This window comes from Rhyacophila brunnea, unplaced genomic scaffold, assembly GCF_057557595.1.
Source record: "Rhyacophila brunnea isolate RB1 unplaced genomic scaffold, BYU_Rbru_1.0 scaffold_1, whole genome shotgun sequence".
In the NCBI taxonomy this organism is placed as follows: Eukaryota; Metazoa; Arthropoda; class Insecta; order Trichoptera; family Rhyacophilidae; genus Rhyacophila; species Rhyacophila brunnea.
In genome coordinates this window covers 63,657,019-63,684,461 of record NW_028232751.1, presented here as the reverse complement: position 1 = coordinate 63,684,461, position 27,443 = coordinate 63,657,019, and the positions used below count along the sequence as shown (strand labels likewise).

The 27,443-nt window shown below is 32.4% G+C and overlaps 2 protein-coding genes across 2 annotated transcripts; one reads left to right on the top strand and one right to left on the bottom strand.

The window, feature by feature from the left end:
* The first annotated feature begins 420 nt into the window (after positions 1-420).
* Positions 421-15,592, top strand: LOC147080082 (uncharacterized). Its single transcript, XM_085946406.1, has 7 exons — positions 421-479; positions 567-708; positions 978-1,043; positions 1,691-1,868; positions 7,187-7,375; positions 11,529-12,014; positions 12,376-15,592. The coding sequence occupies exons 2-7, from the start codon at positions 671-673 to the stop codon at positions 13,123-13,125; spliced, it is 1,707 nt and encodes a 568-aa protein (XP_085802532.1). The 5' UTR covers positions 421-479; positions 567-670; the 3' UTR covers positions 13,126-15,592.
* Positions 15,593-25,164: 9,572 nt separating this feature from the next.
* LOC147080081 (uncharacterized) lies at positions 25,165-27,088 on the bottom strand. Its single transcript, XM_085958343.1, has 2 exons — positions 26,506-27,088; positions 25,165-25,624 (listed from the first exon to the last, which is right to left on the bottom strand). The coding sequence occupies exons 1-2, from the start codon at positions 26,840-26,842 to the stop codon at positions 25,512-25,514; spliced, it is 450 nt and encodes a 149-aa protein (XP_085814469.1). The 5' UTR covers positions 26,843-27,088; the 3' UTR covers positions 25,165-25,511.
* Between the last annotated feature and the right edge of the window lie 355 nt (positions 27,089-27,443).

Below are 27,443 nucleotides of genomic sequence, written 5' to 3'. Positions count from 1 at the left end.
ATAATGATCCTAATATGAAAAGGCCAACTACAAAGCTGCACAAACTTAAAATTTTGACATTCTTTTAAAGTTTTAAAATACATAATTATCAATAACCAATTCCTGGTTTATATTACTTAAATTGGTTTAAAATTTGGCTTCTTGTTTTGTTTCAGAATTTATAATGTCGAGTGAAAACAAGGAAGAATTACAGAAACCAAAACTATCAGATAGAAAAGATAAAAAAAAAAAATATGAATCGTATTTCATAGCATTTGATGAGAGATTTGCGAGAATAGGTTCTCAAAAAATGACCGAATCCGCTCCGACTTTGCACATGACAAATTCACCAAATAATATAATTTTGGATACATCGGTGGTAATTTACAACTTATCTAGTGTTCTCAGAATCTTCCCAACATTAACCACTCAGTTAAAGAAGAGCACACCTGTGAGCTTTGAAATCGATGATGAAGTAGTACCTCAGACACAACCTATAGGTAAGAATATTTTCAAACTAATATGAATCTGATTCAAATGAATACATGCCAAACTTCTATTAATAAATTATTGAATACAATTTTCAGTCCCTTTTACAAATTATACACCGGGGAGTTCCTTCGCCGTGGACTTGCTGACAATCTTCCTAAAAGAGATATGCTGGGATCTTACTATACTTACAGACGAGGAGATGCAAATCAAAGCCCATAAAAATGTTCTCATTTCAAGGTATGAATGACTTAAAATAAATTATGAAATGAGTTTACTTTACAAAGTTGTTTATTTACAACTTCTTGTGAGTGACAATTTCGTTAGTTGCTACTCAGATTTCATATTGTATTGGTTTACTTTTATGGTATCCTACAAATAAATACAATGTAGGTTGCATTTTCAAAGAGTTTCTTTTTGAATCTTAAAATGAATGAAAAATGTCTATCTTTTGGTGTTTCTAAGGATTTTTTGGTTTTGATAATAATTATTAAACAATTCTTTTCCAGGTGCCACTATTTTGCAAGAGTGTTAAGCGGTGAATGCAAGTATGAAGAGGTTATAGCTCTCGACGGGTATGATTTCTTTTTTAATTTATGTTTGTTTCCATATTCATATTTACATTAATTTTTTTATTTTTTCTTTAATGCTTGGCATTTTTAATAATTTTAAAATAACGGTTAAATTTGTAGTGTTACTCTAAGCCAAATGAACTAATATTCCTTTCGGCAGGCGGTCATGTTCTACTTTGGATGTTGATGCAAATAACTTTTTCTTAGTTCATGTCCATTCCTTAGTTTGAGCATATGAATGCCACACAGCACCTCCAATAATCCCTGTCGCTCTCCAGTCCTATTGCATTTTCCCATGTTATGCCAGCATCACGTAGTTTTATCATATACTTTATGTGAATGGTATTTAACGGCCTTACAAGATGCCGGAATTTGGTTGGTTTGAAGAACAGGCAGGCCTGATTGAGATTCTCTTGAGGTAGATATATCTAATACGTCACTGAGTTAGGCTCAATGTCGTGTCTTCAGTATCAATGTGATAACATAATAACATAAGTATGTACATAATGTTCCTAATTTATATTTTTTCCCCTAATATTCGCCACCCAACTATTATGAATATATTTGTTGATACACCATCACTGCCCTAGGGGTAGTCATTTCTATAAAATATTGTTTTTTTTAATCGTGTTCTTCGGTTTTCTTTTCAGATACATGTTTAGGACCGTCCATTTTGCTATATGCCACCTGTATGCGGGAACCATCGAAGTGCCAAAATGTGTTAACCTGGAGGATTTGGCTGACCTAGCAGCAAAGCTGCGCTCCGATGGGATATCCGCTTCTTTGGATGATGCCCTGGCCAGAAGATATTGCCATTATTTCCATGAGGTAAGTGTTTTCATACTATCATATTTGTTGCGAGCACAAAATATTTGATATGGTACTCATAGCTGAGTGATCCTTCTGCGAAACAATACATTTTTCTTAAGTGCCCACATGCCCCACGTAGGTCTTAATTGAGATTTTATGTTATTTTCAGAGCATAAGCGTGGACATTCCTTAAACGTCGTTGATAATCTTGTTATATAATTTTGAAGCCTTATTATCCCTTAATATTTGATGACTGCTTAAAGTATTTTTACTACATAAAATAGTAGATATTCTTTTAAACCTCTCGATCTAATGTTTTAGATTAGAATTTTATATTTGAATATAAGTTAAAGTGTATAGAAATAAACCAACGGTGTTCCAATAAGAGGTCCTTTTTCTTGAGTGTGTAATTTGACAAGATAATTAAGAGCTAGTCGAAGAATCTAGGTTATCACAGGTTTTGTTTTTGTTCCGTTACGACCAACCGAGTACCCAAGTACACACCGTTTTTTTTTCTTTCGGTTTGGTACTTGTTCATACACGCGCGGTAACATGATCTTACTTCCTACTTCAGTTATCGTTTGACAATTTATGGCTACAATGTATGTTGAAGCTTAGCACTGGGAAATGCCAATAAAAATAGCGTATTTAAAAAAAAAATAGTACTTACCTTATTATTAGGTCAATAAGTATTATAAAACAATCGTTATTCGTAGGATATTTTATCACGTTTGAATGGTCAAAGCCATGGCTTATAATCAGTGTCTTAAGAATTATCTTCAAATGTGTTAATCGTGCCCAATTTTTGAATAAGAAAATGTCTAATTCTTGTCAAATTTGAGATCGCAGAGATTATAAATAAAAAAAATTATCGTAAATATTTTACTATATTATAATGTTAACAACAATTTTAGTAATGGTTTTATAAATGTGTTTGACTATATTCTAAAACATTATATTGAGAGTTTTAAAATAATACTATTTTATGTAAATATAAAGGATAATAAGGCTTCAAAATTATATAAATAGATTATCTTCAACGTTTAAGGAATGTCCATGAATTTATGGAATGAAAATACCATAAAATCTCTATTTTGACCTACGTACCTATGACCTTGGCGCACATGGGTCGTTAAGATTTTTAAATCTGACAACCTAATCACTTTTTTTAACAGATTATCATGATCTACTCAAATGACTTACGAGTAGTAATTGTTGGAACGATCAACTTGTTGGTCTCTATCCAATTATTTATTTAGCAGATGAGTGGTTTTCCATTAGATTCATAAATTTTTTCTAGATGTCGTGTATATATATATATATATAAATCCAGCTATCATTGGTGCGTCCTTTTACAGACCCCACAGTATAGCGTCCATCAGAAAGACTTGATTTTTCGTAAATTTAAATAAAGTATATTCTTTTTGTCATGCATCTGACAACCGTGAGGTATTTAAATTTTTGAAAAACGTTTATTTAAAAATATACAAAAACAAAAAACCACCTTTTAATAACCCGCTTATCGGAACTCCTTTCATATTAATACATTAAGGCGTCCTGCATATATTTCGTTATAGTGGGTAGCGTCTAGTGCGTCCAACTTTTATATTTCGTTAGATTATCCCAACAATCGGACGTCTTGCAACGTTGCCACTATTTCTTTACGTTTTTGTTTTATAGTTAGGTACGTTGTTATTGAATGTGAAAGCGTTCGTGCGTAATTATGAGTATTTTGGAGACTATTATTTAGAATAGAAAAATTGGAATTGTACTCGTATTTATATTATTATGTTTCGTGATATGATTGATATATGTAATGTTGGGTATTTTCCAACCTTTGTCTTTTCATTCTCCCGCCTCAATTTTCTTCCGTCTTTGCTGGAATACTTATTTTTAAGTATCGGAGATCTTGATATCTTCTATATAGTAGGTGGCAGTAGCGAAGGGTGGACGTGGGCTTTTAAGATCCGCCATAAATAGTTTTTTGTTAGTCATAGGTATTTGTTTTTATTGAAGTAAGACTACAATTTACAGAGGGTGCTGGTTTGTTTTAAAAAATCAATTAAGCCCTGCCTAAACCAAACCATAATAGTTTTGGTATACTTTGGGCGATACTACAAAATTTTACACACTTTTTCATTCATACTTATTAGTTTTCGTTGGATTACATATTATTACAAATATTGTTGGTTCATTTTTTTAAATTCAATAAACATCCTAAACATCCATAACATGTCTAAAGTTACATTTGATTTAATTGCATAAATTTAGATATTTTATAGATAGATGAATATCTTTTGACTGTTATTTATTATGGATTGGTTTCGCAGGGTCTAATTACATTTTAAAAGCTAAAAAATACCGTGTGTAAATTGTAGTCTTATTTTAATGAAAACAAATACGTATGACTGACAAAATTTTATGTGCACTATTTATAGCTGATCTTAACAGCCTATCTCCATCCTTTGCCACTGGTAGGTGGTAATTAAGTTTCAAAATTCTCTGATTCCCTTTACTCTGATAAGTGAAACTATATTTTGCGGATTCATTAATTGTATAAGCAGAGTGTTTAATATAAAATTAATAGCATAATACCTGTATAGGTACCTACATTTGAATAAACACAAAAAAACTAGATATTTATTTAGTTTATACAATGTCATCATCATTGTCCAGGGTCTAACCGATGCTGGGTGAAAGAAAAATAGTCATAAGCCACAATTTTTTTTTTATACATTCATATTTTAATAGCCAATGGATAAATCATATTATGTTTTTCCTTGTGATGTGTAGATTAATAATAGTACACACAAATGAACACAGCAAAACGGCTATGATAATATAAAAATGCTCATATCTCAAAACAATGTTTTTGTGGCATATTATTGTCTTGTAATAACCCATTCAATTGTAAAAACGTGTATCTTCGTATTTTAAACATTTCCTTAAATATCATTTTTAAAAGGAAATTAGAGGGCGGCAAACTCAAGGACCGTCCTTGACGGCAAAACCCTTAGCTATGTCACTACCTTATCTTAAAGGAAAAGCATAAAATGTAACGAAACAATGGTACTGTTCGGTTATACGGAATACAGCGGAAAACGCATTTTTAGAATACCCGATATACTGGATTATTTGTTAGTTTGGGTTAGTTTAGGTTAGGTTGGGTTAGTTTAGGTTAGGTTTGGTTAGGTTTGGTTAGATTAACCTAACAAATAATCCAGTTTCTCGGCTATTTTCAAAATGTGTTTTCCGCTGTATTCCGTATAACCGAACAGTACCGAAACAATTAATAAAAAAGGTTTTTATAATGAAATATTATTTATCTTTTATACATTGAAAATAACGTAGTATTCAATAATAATTGGGTGTCGTGACACACATAAAAAGTATTTTCATTTTATTGGTACATAATACCTTAATATAGTTAAGGTAATTGATAAAATTATACAATAGTGGATAGGAAAAAAAGGTACCTACCCGATCTGTACTTAAAAATAATCATACAAATTAATAATAGAAAATAACTATTCCTAAATAAAGTTAGGTTGGTAGTTAGCAGAAACATTAGTGGATAAAAATAATAGGCACCCAATATGTACTTCAAAATAGTTACATAATTTAATAATTAAAAAAATAACAAAAACAATGCCTAAATAAAGTTAGGTTTTTGGCAAAAACACAATTATGTATAAGAAAAAAGTAACCCAATATATAATGAAAAATAGTTTAACAAAAAACAAAAATACAAGAATTACCTATAAGTACCAAAATAAAGTTAAGATGATTGATAAAAACATACGAGTATCAATAAAATAGCTGGTAATAAACTCTTGCAAAAAATTGCTAAGCTCAATAAAGTATCTTTCCCTACCAACAATAAAAATAAAGATATTTATGATACTATACAAAAATTTAATGCTAAGTAGGTTACTAAAACTCCAAAACAGTATCCGAAACAATAACGGTAATGCGATAAAATAATAATACATACCTACCTAATTTACCATACATCGCGACTATCCGAAGGTCACATCATAGGAATGAGCAATGAATAAATAAATATTATTTTTGCATTACCCGTGCTGACATTATAAATCTGGAATACAGCGTTGCCAATCGTAGGACGTACGACACGCGACACATTGTAAACAAAAGATACGTGCACAAATATACAATCATGGCTAGTAGCGCCGTCAGCGACAAAACTGCAAACTACAAATACATATTTTGTTCCTATGAGGTAACAAAACTGCGTCTGGGCTATTTTCGTTTTTAGACTCTATGAGCGGTTGGGAGATGAGATAACGTAAAATTACATGAATTCAATTCTGCGTCCGTATACCGGACGCCGTATTACAGTTGGACGCAAGATTGAATGAAAGTGTCCTATTAGATGACGCAGTAATGATAGCGGGATGTATATATATATATATATATACCCCGTTGTTTATAAACAGAATCGATATACATATTTACATGATGAATATGCGAATGCGAATGCAATTTTTATGATGTAGAATTCATGTAAAACAAGTGTGATAATATAATAGTCGTTTATGCATGCGCATGTTCGTGGGTGAAATTATTTTGTGCAATTATGCATTATGCTGTTTCTTTTTTGCCAATTTGCCAAGACGAATATAATGGGATAGGTACCTATCTGTCTTTATTATTGTTTCGCTTGCGAGATGTAGATGATCACTTTTTGTTTAAAATTCAGGTATTTGTAACGCATTACGTTTGTGTATGTCTGTTTTATGTATTTATTACGATATTTGCCAAGCGTGTACCTGCAAGCGATTTATAAAAGTGCAACACTGTCGTCAAATAAACGCATTATAGACTCGTAGCATCGTAGCTGTGTACCATATATATTATTATTCGCAGTGTTAATTTTTTTAAATATTTTAATATATAACAACTCGTCACATACTAATTTCACATTTTTATTAATTATTAGGATCACTTTGTCCAACAACTACACAATACCAATTATCAATAATTGTTTTTCACCATATTGTTAAAATTTTGGAAATGCAGAGTTACACTGCAGTCTGCGATCTGCACTATTTCACATTTATAGCTGTGCCACAACACCCGCTTCACATTACCAACAGAAGCTTAGATGATTTTTATAGCTCGATGATATAACAGTCACCTTGGTATTGACAGTAATTTTATTGTTAAAATAATAATATAGTAAAGTTGTTGCGTCCGTGAATTATTTATTGTAAAATTTTACAACAGAGCAACAAAAATATTATAAATTTTATTCATGTGTCAGCCTTTCTTTGTGATGTGATACTACACATTTGTCATGTTTTTCTTTTCAGCCTTGTTCCACCTGCAAAGTGTCAGGGCTAGAGTGCTTAAGATTAACGCACTCTACAGAAAATGATATGTTCAGCACAGTTTTGAAATGGGTCAGAAAATATATTGAAATATTCAAAAGCGGTATTGCGCAATTCGAATTACCAAATAATGTAGTTGAGATGGTTTTCAAAGATTACCATCCAGAACTGGTGAGTTAAAAGAATGTATATTAGAATAATGGAATTTGATTTTTTCTTATATTACCGTGATAATATATTTGTACTGGAGTAGTTACACAATGTACCTATCTCAATGGTTTTAACCTCTAAACTAATTAATTTGTAAACGATTACATTTCTTTTTTTCCCCCATATTAATGGTTTTAAATTAAATTTGTGTTGAAAAAAATCTTATTCACAATTATCACAAGTAACCTACTATGGCGTGTTTGCACTGATGCAGCGGTGGCAAACCTATGGCACGTGCGGAATTCTGCTGCCACGCGATTATAGTAATATCTATCTATATGTTATATAAAATACCAAGTATGCTTGTTTAGATGTATTAATGTAAGTCAAATGTGGCTTGTTGGTGATATAAAATCATATCATTTAGCTTTTAATTTTAATAATCTTTCGTATTGAAGTTTTGAAATATGACATTTATACAAAAGTTATTTAAAAAAAGTAACTCATTAATTTAGTATCTACCTAGCAGTGGCAGTGACATTATATTAATTCGATAATCAATTTCATTCAACTAATCTTTGTTATGTATATTATATAATATTACATACAATTATTAAAAAAAAATACAGAGCTGTTACTTTGTCATACAATACATCATATGAGGCGTAGAGTTACAAAACCCACTCTGGGCGATTTTTCAAAAAAAATAGTTATGAATGTACGCAGGAGCTCTTTCGTAAGACCTATCTTCTGTTCTAGGTGAGAGTTTTAAATCCCTCTCTGTTTCTTCAAAAAATCAAAATAAATATCGAGGAGACTGACTAAACCCGCTCTTAAAATAAATTTCTTCTGGTAAAACCTCTCTGCGTAACCGGCCAATCAGACGCCGCGATTTAAATAATGACTCTTCACGAATCCTTTAATCTCCATACAGACCGTCAAACCGTTTTCTCGTGCGCGTCATAATTTTGCTTCAATTATTTTACTATTTTTTACTTTTAATAATGAATGTTTCAATAGTTAGTGTAACGGATTCTCAACAAGAACAATCAAGGAAGCGTTTGAAAAATTCAGCTGCTTGGAAACGTATTTAAAAATTGACTATATTTTGCTGTATTGTCATGAATAACCCAGTGGTGGCTCATATTATTTTCTAGTTTTACGTGTATTTTTTGTTGTCATTTATATTTAATATTCTGTGTGATATAATAAAATATCATAAGGTTCTCACACGTTTTTATCAATATTTGGTTTGTGTCAAAAATATAATTAAAGGAAAACTATTTTCTGTCGGAGAAATGCTTTTTGTTTGATAATTTGTACTATACAAATGATAGATTTAGTAGGTTATATTACGTTAGGTATATTTTTCATCTCCCTTGATAAAAAATGACATTCCTTATCATTATCTCCACGGGACAATTTTTTTCATCATAAAATTGTATCATTCGTATGAACGATAATGAATTTTAATTCAAATATGTTTAATAATTTGTAGATTAGCTTAGTTGTAATAACGACACATAGTTAACAATGCTGTGCTATCTTGTAGAAATACCGTTACTTTTGTAATACGTTTTTGCAATAAATTTCAGAAATTCCACGTTTACTATTATTTGTATATAAAAAGTAGCAGGAACAACAGAAAATATGTAATAAATATTTATGTGGGAAAATAAGTAAGCTCATACATCGCGACTTTTGTTTATCGGATCTGGTTTCTGAATTAAATGCTATAAAATATCTAATATACCTAAGTAGATTATGAATAATATAGCTTAAAAATATTATCATTTTATTTTTACATTTAATAAATAGGTTGGTAGGTAATGGTGGGTTTCCCACAGACATGGAATTTGGGGACACAGGTAATACAGGGATTAGTTAGGTAAACGCCGGTATTTAGGTCCGCTGGGTTTTTTTATTTATGCTATTGATATTATTAAAAAATATGTTATTGTTATTTCAAATTATCTTATAATTACCTTAAGGCCATCCTCCCACGGCGCAACTTATGTCCGTCGGAACTGAAACAAAAATTCCAGCCAGTATCTAGCTAATGTATTTCAATGGCGGCTCGCTGACGGCGAGACCGGAATCTCTCAGCTTCAAAACGGTCGCGAAGAGATGCGACATGCTAGTCGCGCGGTCTCTGAAGTTTCCAGTCACCGTAAAACAGTGGTACCAACATCATTAGATTTCGGTGAAAAATCATATTTTCTTACCAAAATTGGTAGCACTTCGTAAAGCCGCTAGCGTCATATCGTAAAAACGGAAACAACCAGAGACGTCAAAACTCAAAAGTACAAGATGAGCGAAGCGAGCATGTTTGTATTTTCTTTTTGAATAGCAGGAGTGATGATCCTAACAAGCTCGAGGTAGCTTTCCTTGGACATTCTATAGAAAGCCAGAAATTTGGAATCGGTTTCTTTCAGTTCCTTTGCAGCAACAAATAGTCTGCAGTTTATGTTCCTTTCTATATAAGGATGAATCCAATATTTTCTTTTATTTTGACTCCTGTATCTGTTGTATTGATACAAAACCAAAGTCTCCTCGTCGCTTGACCCGCTCCAAGACATTGTTTGTTAAATATTAACTTAAATTAAAATAACCTAATAAGCGCGCGTGTTTTGTACAACACAGCTGATAGTCCAGTTTGGCAGTTTGAGGTTATGTGATTATTATTTCAACTGAGTTTCAGTAGCGCCGTGTGCGAAGCATCACATTGGCCAGTTTATGAGATCCTTCACAAACCAGTTCTGTCAGATTTCAGTTGCGCCGTGGGAGGAGGGCCTAAGGGCTTAAAAATATCTTTCTGATTCAAAATATGGTCATTAATATTAAAATTATTAGGAATTATTAGGGTACTTATATAATTATAAAAGATTAGTTACCTATTAAACAAATAATTTGCATGGTATGTAGGTAATAACTAATTGTCTCCAGAAAAAGTAACATTTTTTGATAATGGTTTTTTTTTGTTTATTATAGAATAAAAATAAGTACATGACATTAACATATTAAAATTAGAAAGTTGTACAAAGGCAATTTGACATAGTAAAAAGTAGGCACTATTCAACTAAATAACTATTTTTTTAAATCTAAAAAAAATATTTTCAAGACAAGTAAATACCACTATTTTTAAAAAATATTACATACCAATATAACAGCTAAATATGTAGGTACAATGCGAAAAATATACAGCTACCATTAGGTAAGAATGGCTACAAAATATTTTCTAGACAAAGTAAATTTGAAAATATATTACATAATTAAAATAAATACGGACCGCTACTAAACTATCATCTCCTGTCGACAATGTACCATTGTGCGACAAACTCCGCTCTTTTTAAAAAAATTCCGCCTGTCAGGTAGAGACTGACAAAGACCGCTCTTGGGATAATTAAAATGCATTTATTTGAATAAATACAGCTTATACATTGGATTTGACATTTTATTATACTTTTCCGTATGTAACGGAAGAAATATAATATCTAAAATTACACTTAAATCGTCATGATATGCCCAAAACAGTTTTTCGTCATTTACTCAAAACTCAAAAAAGTCTGTAGAGCGGGTTTTGTAACTCGACGCCTCATATTACACAGTACTTACCACTTGGCCAACATCTCGACGATGACTAAATCTGAATACTGGATAATAATTCCAACATATTAGTATGCATCAGCTGCGCGTGCGCGGTGATCTCGTCAAAAACGCTAAAATGCTACATGCTAAAATATTATTTAAGCTTCAATTACATTGAGCTACTTTACGAGCTGTTTGTTGGCGAATTTATAATCTGCCTGTAAAGTCGCCCAGTGTCGCCAACAAACAGCTCGTAAAGAAGCTCAATGTAATTGACACTTTACTGACCGCTGCGACTCTATCGAAATTATTATAGCCACAATTATGGTATCTTCCGTTGAATCTGTTTACGGGAAAATTATTACTTATACACAATAATATGCACTCTCTCACTTTCTTGAATGAGATTTTGTTCGCTAGCGAAAGAGGTATTATATTTTTATTTTGTGTATTATTGTGTCAGTAGTTTCAGTCAATAGGTTATGGTAGTTCTCGTATTGTCTATATAATGCTCCATCCAGAGTAGAATTTGTGTTTTATATTAATTTTCAATAATTTAATTTAAACTAATGTATTTTCATTTCAGAACAAAGACAACATCATGGAAAACTTAGCGATGTTCGCAACGATACTGAATAATAAAAACGTCAGTGAAATGGTGGCGACGTTTTCAGTTGTCAAACAATTCATTAAATACATTGCATCTAATTTAAATGCTGTCCTCTGCTCGAATGCATTTTTAAAATTAAAGGAGGACACAGTTAAGCATCTGTCGTCTATTGTTATCAATTGTCTTTTGCTGGGAGCAGAACGAGCCAGTGTAAAAGATGCAATCAGAGCATACGATAAATTGGATGATCTAACCGATGACCGGATGCATAAAATGTGGATTAATCTAAATAGCGAATTATCAGTGATATGCGAAAAAGTCTTAATCAAGAGTGTACTCCTGAACAAGCAGCGGCCACAATGGGTGGTGGAAGCAAAGATACTGAAACCATCAGTGAAACAGCATATCGCCGATTTACTTTCTGCAGTACGGGCATATACGGACTTTAGGCTTGTGCGCAATGTAAGTTTATATTATTTTCCTTTTTTTCACCAGACCCAAAATTCGAACCCAGGACCCATAACACATTATAGGCTGACATATTACCGCTCGGCCGTCGTGGGCGCTTGAAATAATACATGTCTTTTTTAATTGTGTATTTAATGTGTACCCAGAGAATGGACCTGATAGGTTGATATAAATTACTGACATCCATTTCTCGTAAAAAATATCTGTTATGGACCTCTTCGTGAGGCGGCCAATATCGACACCGAATTGTTGTGCCAATTTTGCAACTTACAAAAACAAGAAGTTTTCTTTTTCATTTAGAATATTTACGATGGCTATGTACTGTGTTAACTATATTATTTTTCCTTGTTTGCAGAGAAAAAAGACCATGACAGTACGAGAAGAAACTGATATTATCGTTAATGCCGTGGATATCTGCAACGCAAAGAAAAAAGATGACCGTTTGAAGAAAAAACGTAGGTCTCAAACTAAAACTAAACATGCTCCGAAGACAACAGTTATTTACCGAAATGAATCTTTCATATATAAAAAAACCGTGTTTACAGCACAGGTAAAGAATACTAAATCATTGGGAAAGGTGGTTACAACGACCGCAGTAAAGAGTCTCTCAAAGGTCGCAACAGCCGCGTCAGCCCTGAGTCGTACTAAAGCACCGCAAATTGTCAAATTGAATAAAAAATCTAGAATTCCAGTGCCAATTGTTGGAAAGGCGTCAAAGAATGCAACAACAGCGTCAGCCCTGAGTCTTACTAAAGCACCGAAAATTGTCAAATTGAATAGAAAATCTAGAATTCCAGTGCCAATTGTTAGAAAGGCAAAATCATATCAGCGCAATCCACCTAATTATGACGAAATTATTTTGAATTTATGTAGTGGAATTGAAACGCTGCATATTACAGATAGTAATGTTGGTGTGGCACAATCACATCAAGACAATTCGCCAAATTATGAAGAAATTATTCTGAATTTATGTAACGGAATCGAAACGCTGAATATTACAGATAGTGATGTTGGTGTACGACCTGGGACATCGGGATTTCAGCACTCAATACAAAGCTGTTCTGCAAAAGTGGTTCAAAAATCACCTCATGAAAAGAAGTATTAAACTGGTGCTTCTGTCATAAACCTGACTGACCCAGCTTTTGTTTATTTGGAATCGATCATCTGTTTGAAAATTTCTTTTTTATATTTTTATGTTTATTTGATAGATACCTACATAATAAGTGTTATTCCAAGTATGTATAATATCTTATCTCATCTCTCAAGTATTTCTTTTCAGTTTATTTTTTACATACTTTATTTACTAAGAATTCCTACATATTTCCAAGTGAAATTAATTTCTAGCTATTTAATCGCCGTGCTTCAACTGGCCGCGATGATAATGATTTATATTTTTCTTTTTTTTTTATTATTTATTGTTTTTTTTTTAGTTAAGTATCAATGTTTTTTTGCAGACTTTGTAATACTTCAAGTGTCATATTTACAATGAATCAATTTTCGAAAATATTCCACCTGCACTTAACTGTAACTTGTACTGCCATCTGACTTAACAGTACAATATAAACTTTCCATTAATAATTAATACTGTCTTTGAGAAAAGAGACGTAAAGTTCCATAGACTGATTATTAAAATGACCTCATTATAATTTTAATTATGTAATTTTCATCTCTCTGTATTATTATCTATGGCAATATCAGTGTATTTTAAAAGAACTTTTGCACTGAATTTATATACTTATTTATAACTTGGTCACATCAGCAATAGTTTAAAAAAATAATCAATTCTTTTCAAATTGTATCGCAAAAGTGCTTATTCGTTAGAGTTTTTTTTTATTAAAAGGTCTGTAGCTTAGTATTTCTTATATTTCGTAGGAGTAAGCTATAATTTTATACAAATATGGTTCAAACATGCATGACATTATCCTACAATTTATTGTTAGGCTATGTTGCTAGAGTATTTTGTGAGGCGATATGCTGACATTCTTCTAAGAGTTAGTTGGTGATAGCTGGTCGATTAATCTTATTATTGAATTATATTTATTACTTCAAATGTTCACTAAAGAAGCTGCCATTCCTAGAAATGATTAACAATAAATGTAGATTCGAATCCTGCTGAGTGATTATTGTTCAATTTAATGGCATTCTTTCAGGGATCGACTGTAAAATGAATTATAGAATCTATTATAGCATTTGCCTTTGCAGGATTATTCCACATGGTGGTTATGTGGTTTGTTAGTTTGATAAAAATAAATTTGTAATTATTAAAACTGTTTTGGGTACAATCAAAACGTGGTATTTCCAGTGATATTAATGTAACTTTTTATATTTAATGCTGGTCTATTTATTATAAAGTAAAGTATTCTCTAGTCACCTGAGATGTGCAAAATTGATTTACCTATCATTTTCCCACTAAAAAAGATTTTTGTGTTTAGTAGGTAATATCGAGAATCGACTCCATGACAGAATTAGAATAGTGTAGGCATAAATAATTATCTAAGATGGAACTGAGAATTTATAGTATTTATTGTGATCCGTAGCTCTGTAAAATTTATTATAGAATTTGCCTTTGCAGGACTCTTTTAAGTCCACATGGTGGTTATGTGGTTAATTAGATGGATAAAAATATATTTGTAATTACTAAAAGTTTTTTTGGGTACCAATCAAAAGGTTATTTTCCAGTGATATTAACATAACTATTCATATTTAATGCTAGCCTATTTATTATAAATTAAAGAATTCTGTAGTCACCTGAGATGTGCAAAATTGACAATTTACCTATCCTTTTCCCAATAAAAAAGGGTTTTTGTGTGTAGTAGGTAATATCGAGAATCCACTCCATGACAGAATTAAAATAGTGTAGGCATAAATAATTATCTAAGATGGAACTGAGAATTTACAGTATTTTTTGATAATTAATTTGGATACATACCTATTGAAAAAAAATCTATTTTTGTATTATTATACATATCCAAATTTACAAATTTTCTGAGATTTTCATTGTTACACGATTGTTAACTTCATTTTTTAAGTGCATCTTTAGTGTATTATATTTGCACAGAGTCATGTTATGTAATTTTAACCAAGATGAACTGAAATCTAATCTATCTAGGATATCTAAGATGAACTGAGAATTTACAGTATTTTTTGTGATTGTGTGCAGCTGCAAATGTGTCATTTGCACATATTATTGTATGTATTGAAAAAAAATCTATTTTTGAATTATTATACAGATTTTCATTGTTATACGGTTTTGGACTTTATTTTTTTAAGTGTAACTTTATTTTATAAAGTTTGTACTGAGTCACATTATTTGATTTTGTAATATACAATACTACTTCTTGTGAATGCTAAGTCATGATATTTAAACGAGTATTTAATAAATTTTGCAGTCTTCGATCAGCTATATAAACATCCTTTTTATTCAGCCATATTTTGACAGATTACAATGTCTGCAATAATTAAAATGAAAGCCGCTCAAGTCCATGTTAAACACTTATTTTTTTATATTCTTTTCATTCTAAATTCATTGTATTTTTGCAAGATCTATGATTTAATGTATAGCTTACTCTAATATTATCCGATTCACAAAGACTTCTTTCTTACATACTGTAGTTGTGACCAGTAAAAAATGAGTTCTAGCCATTTCTTTTTCATTCCATGATTTATGGCCTCTTATGTTTTTTTTTGTTTGTGAGTCAATGATCCTGGAAGAGTACATTTTTCGTTTTGGTTATGAACTGAGTTTAAATAGTTTATACTATTCCTTTGTTAATATTGTTTATGATTAAATTTTGATTGTGATATTTGAAACTTACCTGTGATTTGTAAAAGTGCCTAAGTAGTTAGTCATTGTAAAATTTCTGCATAAGTACATAAAACGTATTATTTTTTTAGTACAAATTATTCATTTGTTTAAATTGTTTATGTTTTTTTGAATTTAAATTGTTTATTAAAGTTTTGTGATAAAAAAGTACATAAGTATTATTTTTTTGGTTCAGATTAATCATGTGCTTAAATTGTATATACTTATGTTTTTTCTGAATTTAATTTTGGACTTTATTTTTTTAAGTGTAACTTTATTTTATAAAGTTTGTACTGAGTCACATTATTTGATTTTGTAATATACAATACTAATTCTTGTGAATGCTAAATCATGATATTTAAACGAGTATTTAATAAATTTTGCATTCTTAGATCAGCTATATAAACATCCTTTTTATTCAGCAATATTTTGACAGATTACAATGTCTGCAATAATTAAAATGAAAGCCGCTCTCAAGTCCATTTTGTAATGTTAAACACTTATTTTTTATATTCTTTTCATTCTAAATTCATTGCATTTTTGCAAGATCTATGATTTAATGTATAGCTTACTCTAACATTATCCGATTCACAAAGACTTCTTTCTTACATACTGTAGTTGTGACCAGTAAAAAATGAGTTTTAGCCATTTCTTTTTCATTCCATGATTTATGGCCTCTTATGTTTTTTTTTTGTTTGTGAGTCAATGATCCTGGAAGAGTACATTTTTCGTTTTGGTTATGAACTGAGTTTAAATAGTTTATACTATTCCTTTGTTAATATTGTTTATGATTAAATTTTGATTGTGATATTTGAAACTTACCTGTGATTTGTAAAAGTGCCTAAGTAGTTAGTCATTGTAAAATTTCTGCATAAGTACATAAAACGTATTATTTTTTTAGTACAAATTATTCATTTGTTTAAATTGTTTATGTTTTTTTGAATTTAAATTGTTTATTAAAGTTTTGTGATAAAAAAGTACATAAGTATTATTTTTTTTGGTTCAGATTAATCATCTGCTTAAATTGTTTATACTTATGTTTTTTCTGAATTTAAATTTGCAATAAATAAAAATTCTAATAAATAACTCGTTTGATTTAATCAACCAGTACCAGCTATTATATTATGTGTAGCAATCTGGCAAGGGATTCAATTTTCTCTAATTCAAATTTAGAAAAGTTCTTTCCAATAATTGAACACTGGAAAACATGTCATACATATAACTAAGAGCCATAGAGAGAGAGGCATATAAATTCATTATCAAATTAAAGCTTTAAACATATTTTAATCGATCAAAACCTATCTAACTTCAATGGGAAAAATAAAATATATTTTTTTATTTCAAAGACAAAGCGACAAACTAGAAAAAAAATGGCCAAATACATATAAGCGCAATACTGCCAGAGCTATTGTATTGTTCAAGTAGTTTCTTGAAACAAAATTAACAAACATACGAAAAATAAAAATGAACAAATGTATCAAGCAAGATCGGTGATCTTATGAACATATTTTTCTTAATTTTTTAATATACTTTACGTCATTATTAATTACGTTGTAATATTAAAAGTTGAGCCAATTAAATTTAACATTTATCTCCCCAGGAAGTGGCGCCATGGTGGAGAGAATTGGCATTATTGGGCATTATATGGATTCTTGGATTGTTTACGTGTATCGTGTATCTAAGCGCTGAGTATTCATTCATACGTCATAACAACGCTGCCAATCGCGTCCTCGACAAATGTCACATGTTCCAAGGTCGCGTTTTGTTTTCGTTTTTTATTCTGCTTTGCTTTCGAAGTTACTTACTGAACGTGTGTAAGTTTTGATAGGTACTGTGTTCGAGTAATTAGGTACCCATTCAAACGCAATTTTGTGACAGCATTTAAATAATACAAGAAGCGCTTTTAGATTCGTATCGTCAATTATGACGGTTAATGAATGCAATGAGATGTCTTTCACCTGTTTCATAAAATAGGCAATGTCTTCCAGAAGGTGTGTATTTCTGAATGACTTCGTTGGATCGCTCAACGATATTTATTTATTTATTTATAAAAAGAGTATTACGGCATAACCGCTATTGGCCAATGCGCCATAATACATAATAAATACAAATATATAAAAATATCTTAATAACAACTAATATAACAAGAAAGTGGCAAAGAGAGCATGTGTAAATATTAAAGAAATATGATAATATATACAATTATAAATTTAACCTATTTAATACGTCCACAAACATTATATAGTTAACAAAAAACAAATCAACCTTTATGGTGCCATCAAATAAGCTAATTGCACGATACACAGCATCATGCAACATAACATCTGTCCTGTGACAAAGTATCTTGAAGTCTGTGGAGCTACGAGTGATATTAGTGGGAACATGAAAATTAATATTTGCCAGTATATGCGGATTGTAAATGAACCCACGAAGAAGTAAAAAGAAATGCTTTAAAAGAACAATCACTCTTCGGGTAGACAGGGATTTCATTGATAGCATACCCAGAAGAAAACGAGTCGGGAAATTTATTTTATTGTCATTATCATAAGGAAAGAACCCGTATGTTCTTAAGTAGAGAAATCTAAGAAATCTATTGTGGACTCGATCCAACTTAATTATGTGGATGGACCTATTAGGACTCCAAATTATGCTGGCATATTCAATAATACTCAACACAAATGATACGTATAATGTACGTAGCACTCGGACGTTTTCGAATGATTTTGAAACCCTTATAACAAAACCAAGCATTTTGCTAGATCTAGTACTGATGTTAAGAATATGCTGATTGAAAGTGAACTTTGCATCATACAATACACCCAAATCTTTTATCTCCGTTACCCTACTCATTATTGTACCAGACAATGTGTATGGGAATAATAAGGTGTGCCTTGAACGACTGAATGAAATAATATTACATTTGGAGGTAGCGAATTCAAGTTTATTCAATATAGACCATTGCGAGATAGCATCTAGGTCAGACTGCATGATCGCACAGCATAGTGGGGTTTCAATAGTTCGAAAAAGTTTAAGATCATCTGCGAATAGCAAACAAGAAGAATTGGTTATAACTTTGACAATAATTATCATCAAAAAATATTAAAAACAAAATTGGGCCAAGATTTGAACCTTGAGGAACACCAGATTTTGTTCTAAAAATCCGCTATTCATTCCCATGGTAATCAACAAATTGACGAAGATTTTTCAAATAAGAAGCAAAAAAACACATTATACTATATGACGCGCCAAATGTACAAAGCTTTTGTTATAAAATATCGTGATCAACACGATCATTGGGGTAAGTGTAACTAAATTCACCATTGTTCCAAAAGTTCTTCAAAACCATAACGTATTACATGCATAGAAAGGTAATATATCATTTAATGGATATTGACTCTTAAATTAAAGATTTTGTATAGATTTTCAACAAAAATGATCTAAGTATATCATTTTTTTTGGGGTAAGTGTGTCATACTAATGTATGTAGAGCTAGTGATGTCCCGAAACAAAAATTACGTTTTTTATTAGGTAGGTACTTAATTATTTAATGTGGTTATCTCAGCAACAGGAGTGGTAGGTAAATGAATCAAAGGCTTTTGAAGATTGACTTATAATTTTATTTGTCTCGAAAGAGCACAAATACAAAGTATACAATACAGGAATGCAGAGTAACCCTAAAAATAGTCAGTACTTACATGACACGACATGAAACGATTTTAGATAGTTTTGATAAAAATGAGAAAAGGGCATATCTATTGAATACGTAAACACTATGTAGGTATTTATTATTTGATTTATACATTATAAAGAGTATTATACCTATTTAATATATTTTACTCACTTTTTACATATTATTTTACTAAGAGAATAAATTAAAAATCGAATGATTTTTATTTTAGGGGACTTTGAAACTAACCTACCATTTTAAGGGCTTTTGAAATTAACATGTATGATTTTAGAGTGTTATGAAATTTGCATTGTAGCAATGACGCACGAGGAAATAGCAAAAGGCGTTCTGTGGTTATTTTTCTTGGAGAAAAAATAAATGTAAGTCGAAGTATTTACTAAATTTAACAATATAATTATGTTTGCGACATACATTTTATTACCGTATACATATACATAATATGTAAGTATAATGGAAAATATTACAAATAATAAAATAGATCAGTAGGTGTTTATTATAAAAAAACTGGAAGATATTTAATACATTTTCGTTGAAAATGCTCAATTAACGAAACCAGTTCTGATTATTTACAAATAGGTTACACATTTTTAAAATTTGAAATGTTATAATAGCTTCACCAAGAATTAACAGGGTAAAATATTATTTTTTAGCTCGAAACAGTGAGCATTAACAAACAGTTGATGAAATTTATTACACCTAACATGATTATTTTCGTATTATTACAAATTTAAATAACAATCAGCAAACATAAAATGTGGATACAAATAGAGAGTAAGATATAAAAGAAAAAAATAATAATTAATACACAAAAACATTAAAACTCTAGTAACGTTTTGGGTCTCATTCTCGAATCATTCTTTCGTTTTTACTGTACTTACAATTCAAGTTAAGTGCTTACTCACAAAACTATTATTATTCTAACTTAATTATTTCGAATTGCAATATTTGAAATTGCATGACTAGGTACCTACTGAATATTGTAACCAGAGATTTTTGTTTTGAAAATTATTTCGCCTCTTCGTCCAGTTGATGGTTGAGGCGATATGCAGATGACATCCTCTTGTTTTACTTCGTAAATGTCTTCTACTCTTGGAAATGAAAACATAATTTCGTTTTCTTTTTTAATCGTCTTAAGTTTTCGAGCAAACTTTGTCAGAATTCTGTCATCTTGCTCAAGTTTTATTATAACTCCGACAAAATGTTTCACAGTTTTTTTTGTAGCAAATTGTACTACAATCCACTTTCCAATCTCTAACATTTCTGAATTAGATGCAACTGCAGTATCATCAAACTGATCAGACAATTAATTGAAGGATCGTTTTCCTCATCGCCGAGCAAATTATTAATATAGTCTTGCATATTATCTTCGCTTTCGTCACTTGATGTCCATGACAAATCTTCTTCTGATGACATGGGTTCGTGTTTTTTTTTGTTTTGGTGTACCTTTATCGGTTTCAATACCTTCTTCTGCATGTTAGTTTTGTCTTGCAATGGCTTTATTTTCTTTTCTATTGGGACATTATTTTTCATTCGCATTCATATAAACATTCTATTTCAATTACGAACATGTTCGATCTTCGATACTTCGATCGATATAAATAATGCGTCATGTCCCATCACTAGTTAAAATATTGACTTTGCAAATTCATACAAAATATATGGGGGAAGTGTGACACAATACAAAGGCACACTTACCCCACGTGTTTACTTTCGTGGGGGAAGTGTGTCTACTCGATTAAAGGTTTCAAATGCTTATAATTCAGTAAAACGATAGCACCACGTGAAGCAGCGTATCAAAACACATATACTCACCAATTTTTACAACCACAATGTGTAGATTTCCATGTTTAAAAAAATATTTTAGTAACAGCTACCATCTCACTCGTCGACTTCAAAATGTTGTCTGGACAAAATTCCATGTAGTCACCTCAAAAAACATGGTATCGACACCATTTCTGATTATTTTTATAAATCGGTGATTTTGCTATCACCTTTCCATAGATGGCATCATCCAATTTGTAGTAGATACTGAGATATCTTAGTAGCTACACTTACCCCAAAGTCACACTTACCCCGACTCACCTTACTGATTTCACGTCCATTTGTACATTTCTGTGCCATGTTGTCAACGTCTTAGACTTAGGCACTTTACTAAGGCTCAGAGTAACTGTATACTGAGCTTTGAATACCAGGCCACATTCTGAGGATGCCTCATCCGAATTTAAACCTGGCTAGTCTGTTCTTCAAGCCAACCGGATTCTGACATAAGAAGAAAAGATATATATATGTAAGACATTCCGCACAATGCCGGAGGATATACCAGCATGGCGGGTTATGTATGAACCCCCGAGGGCAATAGAAGACCTGCACGGCTGAAATTGAGATGGCTGAACTGTGCACCAGGAGATTTAAGAACGCTCTGTCAAAGCAACTGGAGATTGTCAACGCTCGATCGTCCAGGAGGGCGATTCACGAATGAAGCAGTATGACCGGTTGCGTAAGGTAAGCGCAATGGACTTGCTTCCTAGCGCTCGGACCGTACACACGTATTCGCAAATCGCTCCGACCCGAATTTTATTTCTCTACCTGAATTTGCTCTCTAGCCGATAACCATTTGAATCCAGCCGCCTCGCTCTGAGTTGAAAAGTTTGTTTTAAAATATTCGACTTTTGTGTTCGGCTTTCGCTTCATTTATATTGCCGCGAATACCGTGCATCCTGAAGAACGTTCTCGCGAGATTGCTGCGAGCCCAGGAGCGGCTCCCGGTTAGGTCTGAAATAAGGAGACGCGCTCATCGTGTAAGCAATATATGACAGAGCGTTCTATAATTTCCGGCTTGCCCGTGTAAATTGCTCCAGTTCTCGCGGAGTCTCCAGAGATCGCCTCCCAGGATGCACGGGATCGAAAGCTAAGTAATCTAACAAACAATAAAATTGCATCATAGAACCATTACCTTAAATTAATCACTATTTAATACCTAAAGTTCATAAATTACAGTCTCAATTTATCTCACTAAAATCATTTCATTACAATTAGTATACTAATTATCTCTGTAAAACCACTTACTTGACCTAACTTGAAAAAATAATTAAAAACGAAGCAAGTCCAACTCATTACCGATAGCATACAATACGTTACCTTGATAGAATACCATACCTACCGCCCGCACATAGCTATCACAGTAAGAATATTATCCGTACGCAAACGGTAAATTCTACTCTATTCTATTACCAATTCGCTCTTAAATAATTCCATTGCAATCAGTATAGGTACTATGAATTATTGAGCTCCATCAGCATAATTTTCTAAAACTATAACTCGTTATCAGAACTTTATACTAAACAGCACTCGCCTAGCCCTCTCAAATATAAATTCAATCCAAATTAAATTTTAAAATAAATTAATTCAGTAGGTACATACCTAGTCCTGTACCACAGGTTTTCAGTAGGTAGGTCACAAAATATCCAACACTATAATGTAACTTAAAGCCCCTTCAAACATAGCATCAGCCTTTACTTTATTTATATAATATATAACCATATACTTATCAATTTAATTCTAGAAAGCACGATCCGACCGCCCGATAAATAATTATTCCATACATACCTACCTACAAAACTAACCGTCAACTGAACAACCTCGCAGCCTTCAAAAAATTAATCTATTCACAAAAATTCTCAGAACTTCAGCCCTTCAATCAACCTTTTTTTACCTATATAATAACAATATCCTGAAACAAATTGGTTTTATATTCTTCATTTCAAAACATATCTGTTTGGTGGTACTTATTGTCTACGACAATTATTGCCATTGTGATGTTCTGAGGGAATTGAGTTAGCAATACTAGTAACTTGTAATAATTAATAGTACCTACCAACGTATGCTCTAATAACTTTTATGCCAGCGCTCCATTGGCGAGCCAAAAGTCCGACGACAATAAGTCTTCAGATTTTTCTACGTTCTGCTACTGGCCAACAGACGTTCAACGAAACGAGTATATAATTAATTTGACGAGTAAAACAGTCGACTTTGACAGCATAGATAATATACGTATATCTGACAGTTAAATCGTGATGGCGTTAAATGATACCGACGTTTTATGTTTTTTGGGTTATTGGGTGGCAGATAATGTAATAACGAAGCAAAGGGTACACAAATACTGGGTGAAACATTGGATAAGGAAACGAACGACATTATCCCACACAAATTTAATACGAGAATTGCGTTTGCAACCGAGCGATTTCCGCAATTATTTGCGAATGTCGGAGGATGTATACACAGAACTGTATAATTTGGTCTCCCCATTTATTAAAAAAAAAAATACTATGATGAGGGAAGCTATTTCTCCTCATGATAGATTATGTGCAACCCTGCGATTTTTGGCTGCCGGCGGAACATTCACTGACTTGCATTATAGAACTGCGATTGGAAGACAAACTCTGGGCAAGATAATTCCCGAAACTTGCCAAGTCATCATTGACGTTTTGAAAGGAGAATATTTCAAGGTGTGTATTATATTATACGTCATCTAATAAAGTTGGGCAAATTTACAAATATATCATTAACAAGTAGACATTGGTTGGTCTTATAAAGTGAACGTTTAGTGGATTGTTTTACCTATATAAATCATAGACGGCAACATCATAAGAATGGCAGACAAGATGCATTTGAGATAGGTATATATATAGTCACAAATAAGGCCATCGTTGACATGCTAAATATTCAATAGACCATTAGAATGCTGTACCTAGCCAGGACTCTCCATATAGGCTGTAAGCAAGCTGCTTAATTATTCCTGTTGAATGTATTGTAATACTAGTCATATTCTTCGAAAAGCAAGCATGGAATTTGATTTCTAAATGAGGCCACATAATAATATAGGTTTGCTAACATAGCTCAAATACTTACCATTTGTTGTATCGCTTAAGCTAAGGTTTATAGGCATAAAAACAAACAAAAAAACAAATATTTTTACAAGATATTTATTCATACAAAAAACATTAATTTATTATACCGGCTTTTGTACATTTTTGCTTAATATACGATAAACTGGTTGAGTATGAACAGTAGTTGCTGGCATTATTTTGTCACTTTGTCCCATAAAGGCAACTTCATGCATCAGCTTCTCGGCCAGCAATCTTTGTCCCTGTGACATCGATCGTAGTTTCATGGCCATCATTTTGCCAAAAACATCAAATTCATCTTCAGTCTTGCTTAGTTTGTCGGTGATTAATTCTAACACTTTGTTGGCGCTATCATTCGATTTTTTTCGTTTGAACGATGGGGGTTCTGGTGCTGTATTGAGATTCGACCTTGGAGTAGTCGACAACGTGGATGTTGAAGGCGAATATTCTATCTGTAAATAAAATGTTGATTATTTTTTGTTGCAGTTCCCTGATACGCACGAAGAAATGGAGACGATTGCAGAAGAATTTAATAGTAAATGGCAATTTCCAAATTGCCTGGGTGCAGTTGATGGGAAACACATTGCAATCGTGCCACCTGCAGGCACCGGCTCCCACTTTTATAATTACAAACATTTCCACAGCATTGTTTTGATGGCGATTGCAAATGCTAATTATGAATTTATTTATGTTGATATTGGAACAAATGGACGTATTTCTGATGGAGGCGTACTGAGAAAATCTGATTTTTTCAAACGTTTAGACGAAGGCAGATTAAAAATACCTGCACCAAAAAAACCTACTGCTAATTCTGATGCACTGCCATTTGTTTATATTGGCGATGAAGCCTTTGCATTACGTAACGATTTCATAAAGCCGTATTCACAAAGGCAATTAAATCACAGTAAAAGAATATATAATTATCGGACATGCAGAGCCAGGCGAATTATAGAAAATGTTTTTGGCATTTTAGCTGCTAGATTCCGCCAATGCTAAGAAAGCGCGAGGAGATTTCGAAAAATATTTTAATACTACCGGGGCTGTCACATGGCAAGAAAGTATGATAAGCAATAGATAAATTAAACCAATGTAACAATTTAGTTAAAATGTTTTACCTCAATACAATCTTCGTTGTTTAACGAGTTGGAGTAACTCTCATCAGGAGACATGTTTTCCAAATCGTCCACCATGCTGGATATTGAGCTCGATTCTGTAAAACAAAATGTAAATTGTTAAAATACAACATAATACTCAAACTTGTTTTTTATTATCTCTCCCCTAAGTACCCATTCCTTCATACGGTTAATATTGATATTGGTATAATTGGTGTAATCCAGTATATCGGGTATTTTCAAAATGTGTTTTCCGCTGTATTCCTCATAACCAAACTGTACCATTAATTTTGATTGATGATTGACGATTTATTGATTGTCTCTGAAGGAACCTAACTCGAGCGATTTTTGATTTTATGATCATTTCTTTTCTTCTTCTTTCGACCATGTCCGATCATAATATGGACCTCCACGGAGTGGAGGTTTGTATTGACAGATTTTGTTTTTACGAGAAATGGATGTCAGCCACTTGCTCAACATATTAGGTCCATACTCTGACTCATACACAAATTGAAATTCAATGTGTACTTGTCAGACCCAGGATTTGAACCTGGGACCCGACCACGACTCAATAAGCCGCGCTTCCACCGCCATGATCGTACCTATATATTATTATTTCTTACCTACCTCAGCAAAGAATAAGTAATTTTATTGTGACTAGAAATGATTCATAGCTGTATGTTTTAATTGCTTAATAGTTGCTAATCTAATGCGATGTCACTTTCAGAGCTACGACAATGTCATAGTCTGCACGTGTATAATAAATAGCTTTAAAGCATTCCCTCGTACCTATATATTATTATTATTTATTACCTACCTCAGCAAAGAATAAGTAATTTTATTGTGACTAGAAATGATTCATAGCTGTATGTTTTAATTGCTTAATAGTAGCTAATCTAATGCGATGTCACTTTCAGAGCTACGACAATTTCATAATCTGCACGTGTATAATAAATAGCTTTAAAGCATTCCCACGTACCTTCCATTTGGTCGTTCAAGAACTCCAAATTTTTATAGTACCACAGTTTGGGTAGATATACTGCGTCTGTGCCGGCTCCGCTTCGATATGATGTCCTTACTTTATTTCTCTCCTTTCTGTAACCCGACCTCAATGTCTGTATTTTCTTTTTGACATCGTTGACCGTTGCCTGCGGCTCCACTTTGATTAATATTTCCAAAAGTTCCGCATACGCCAAGGACTTGGCATCACGATTCTTGTATAGTGGGCTGGTCGTCTTCCACAACGACGGGTTGTCTTTAAAACAACTAATAAAATCTTCCAAGAAACTTTTCGAATGCACTCGTAGATCTACCATTGTTGTTTTCGATGTCCGAACACTTTGAATGACAGTAAAATAATGATGGCGCTCATAGACTAATATATGGCGCTGTCGTCCGTCGGCATAGATATAAATAATGTGACGGTAAAGCGTGGTGAACGTACGAATTTCAGCGGCTCGGCGAGTAAAATATCAAACATGTTTGAAATCCAACGAGCCTGGTCTGCGGATTAAAAAGTCCGCAGACCTGGGGTGCTCCACGCGAAAAAAAAGTCCGAAGACTGTAAATCGTCTGACTTGCGTGCCAATGGAGCGCCGGCATTAGTAACGTCTGTCTACCTACCCTAAATCGCAGCGTTGCCAAACTGATTTGATCCAATTGCTTATTTTGAAATAAATTTAGTAAGTAGAAGGTAGAAGTAGGTACCTAACGTCTTTGTTCTAAAATGGGTAAAAAATCGCCTGCCAAATCTGCCGAGGGCTCAACGATTAATTCCACTTGTCAAAAGACGCCTCCGTCTCTGACGGCAGTGACCGTGACAACCGTTACGTTTTTGGTGACTATCATGACAGAGGTCACGAAGGCTTCCGCAGAACTGGAAGCCCTCAAAAATGTCAGTCGGTTAGCGAAGGAGTC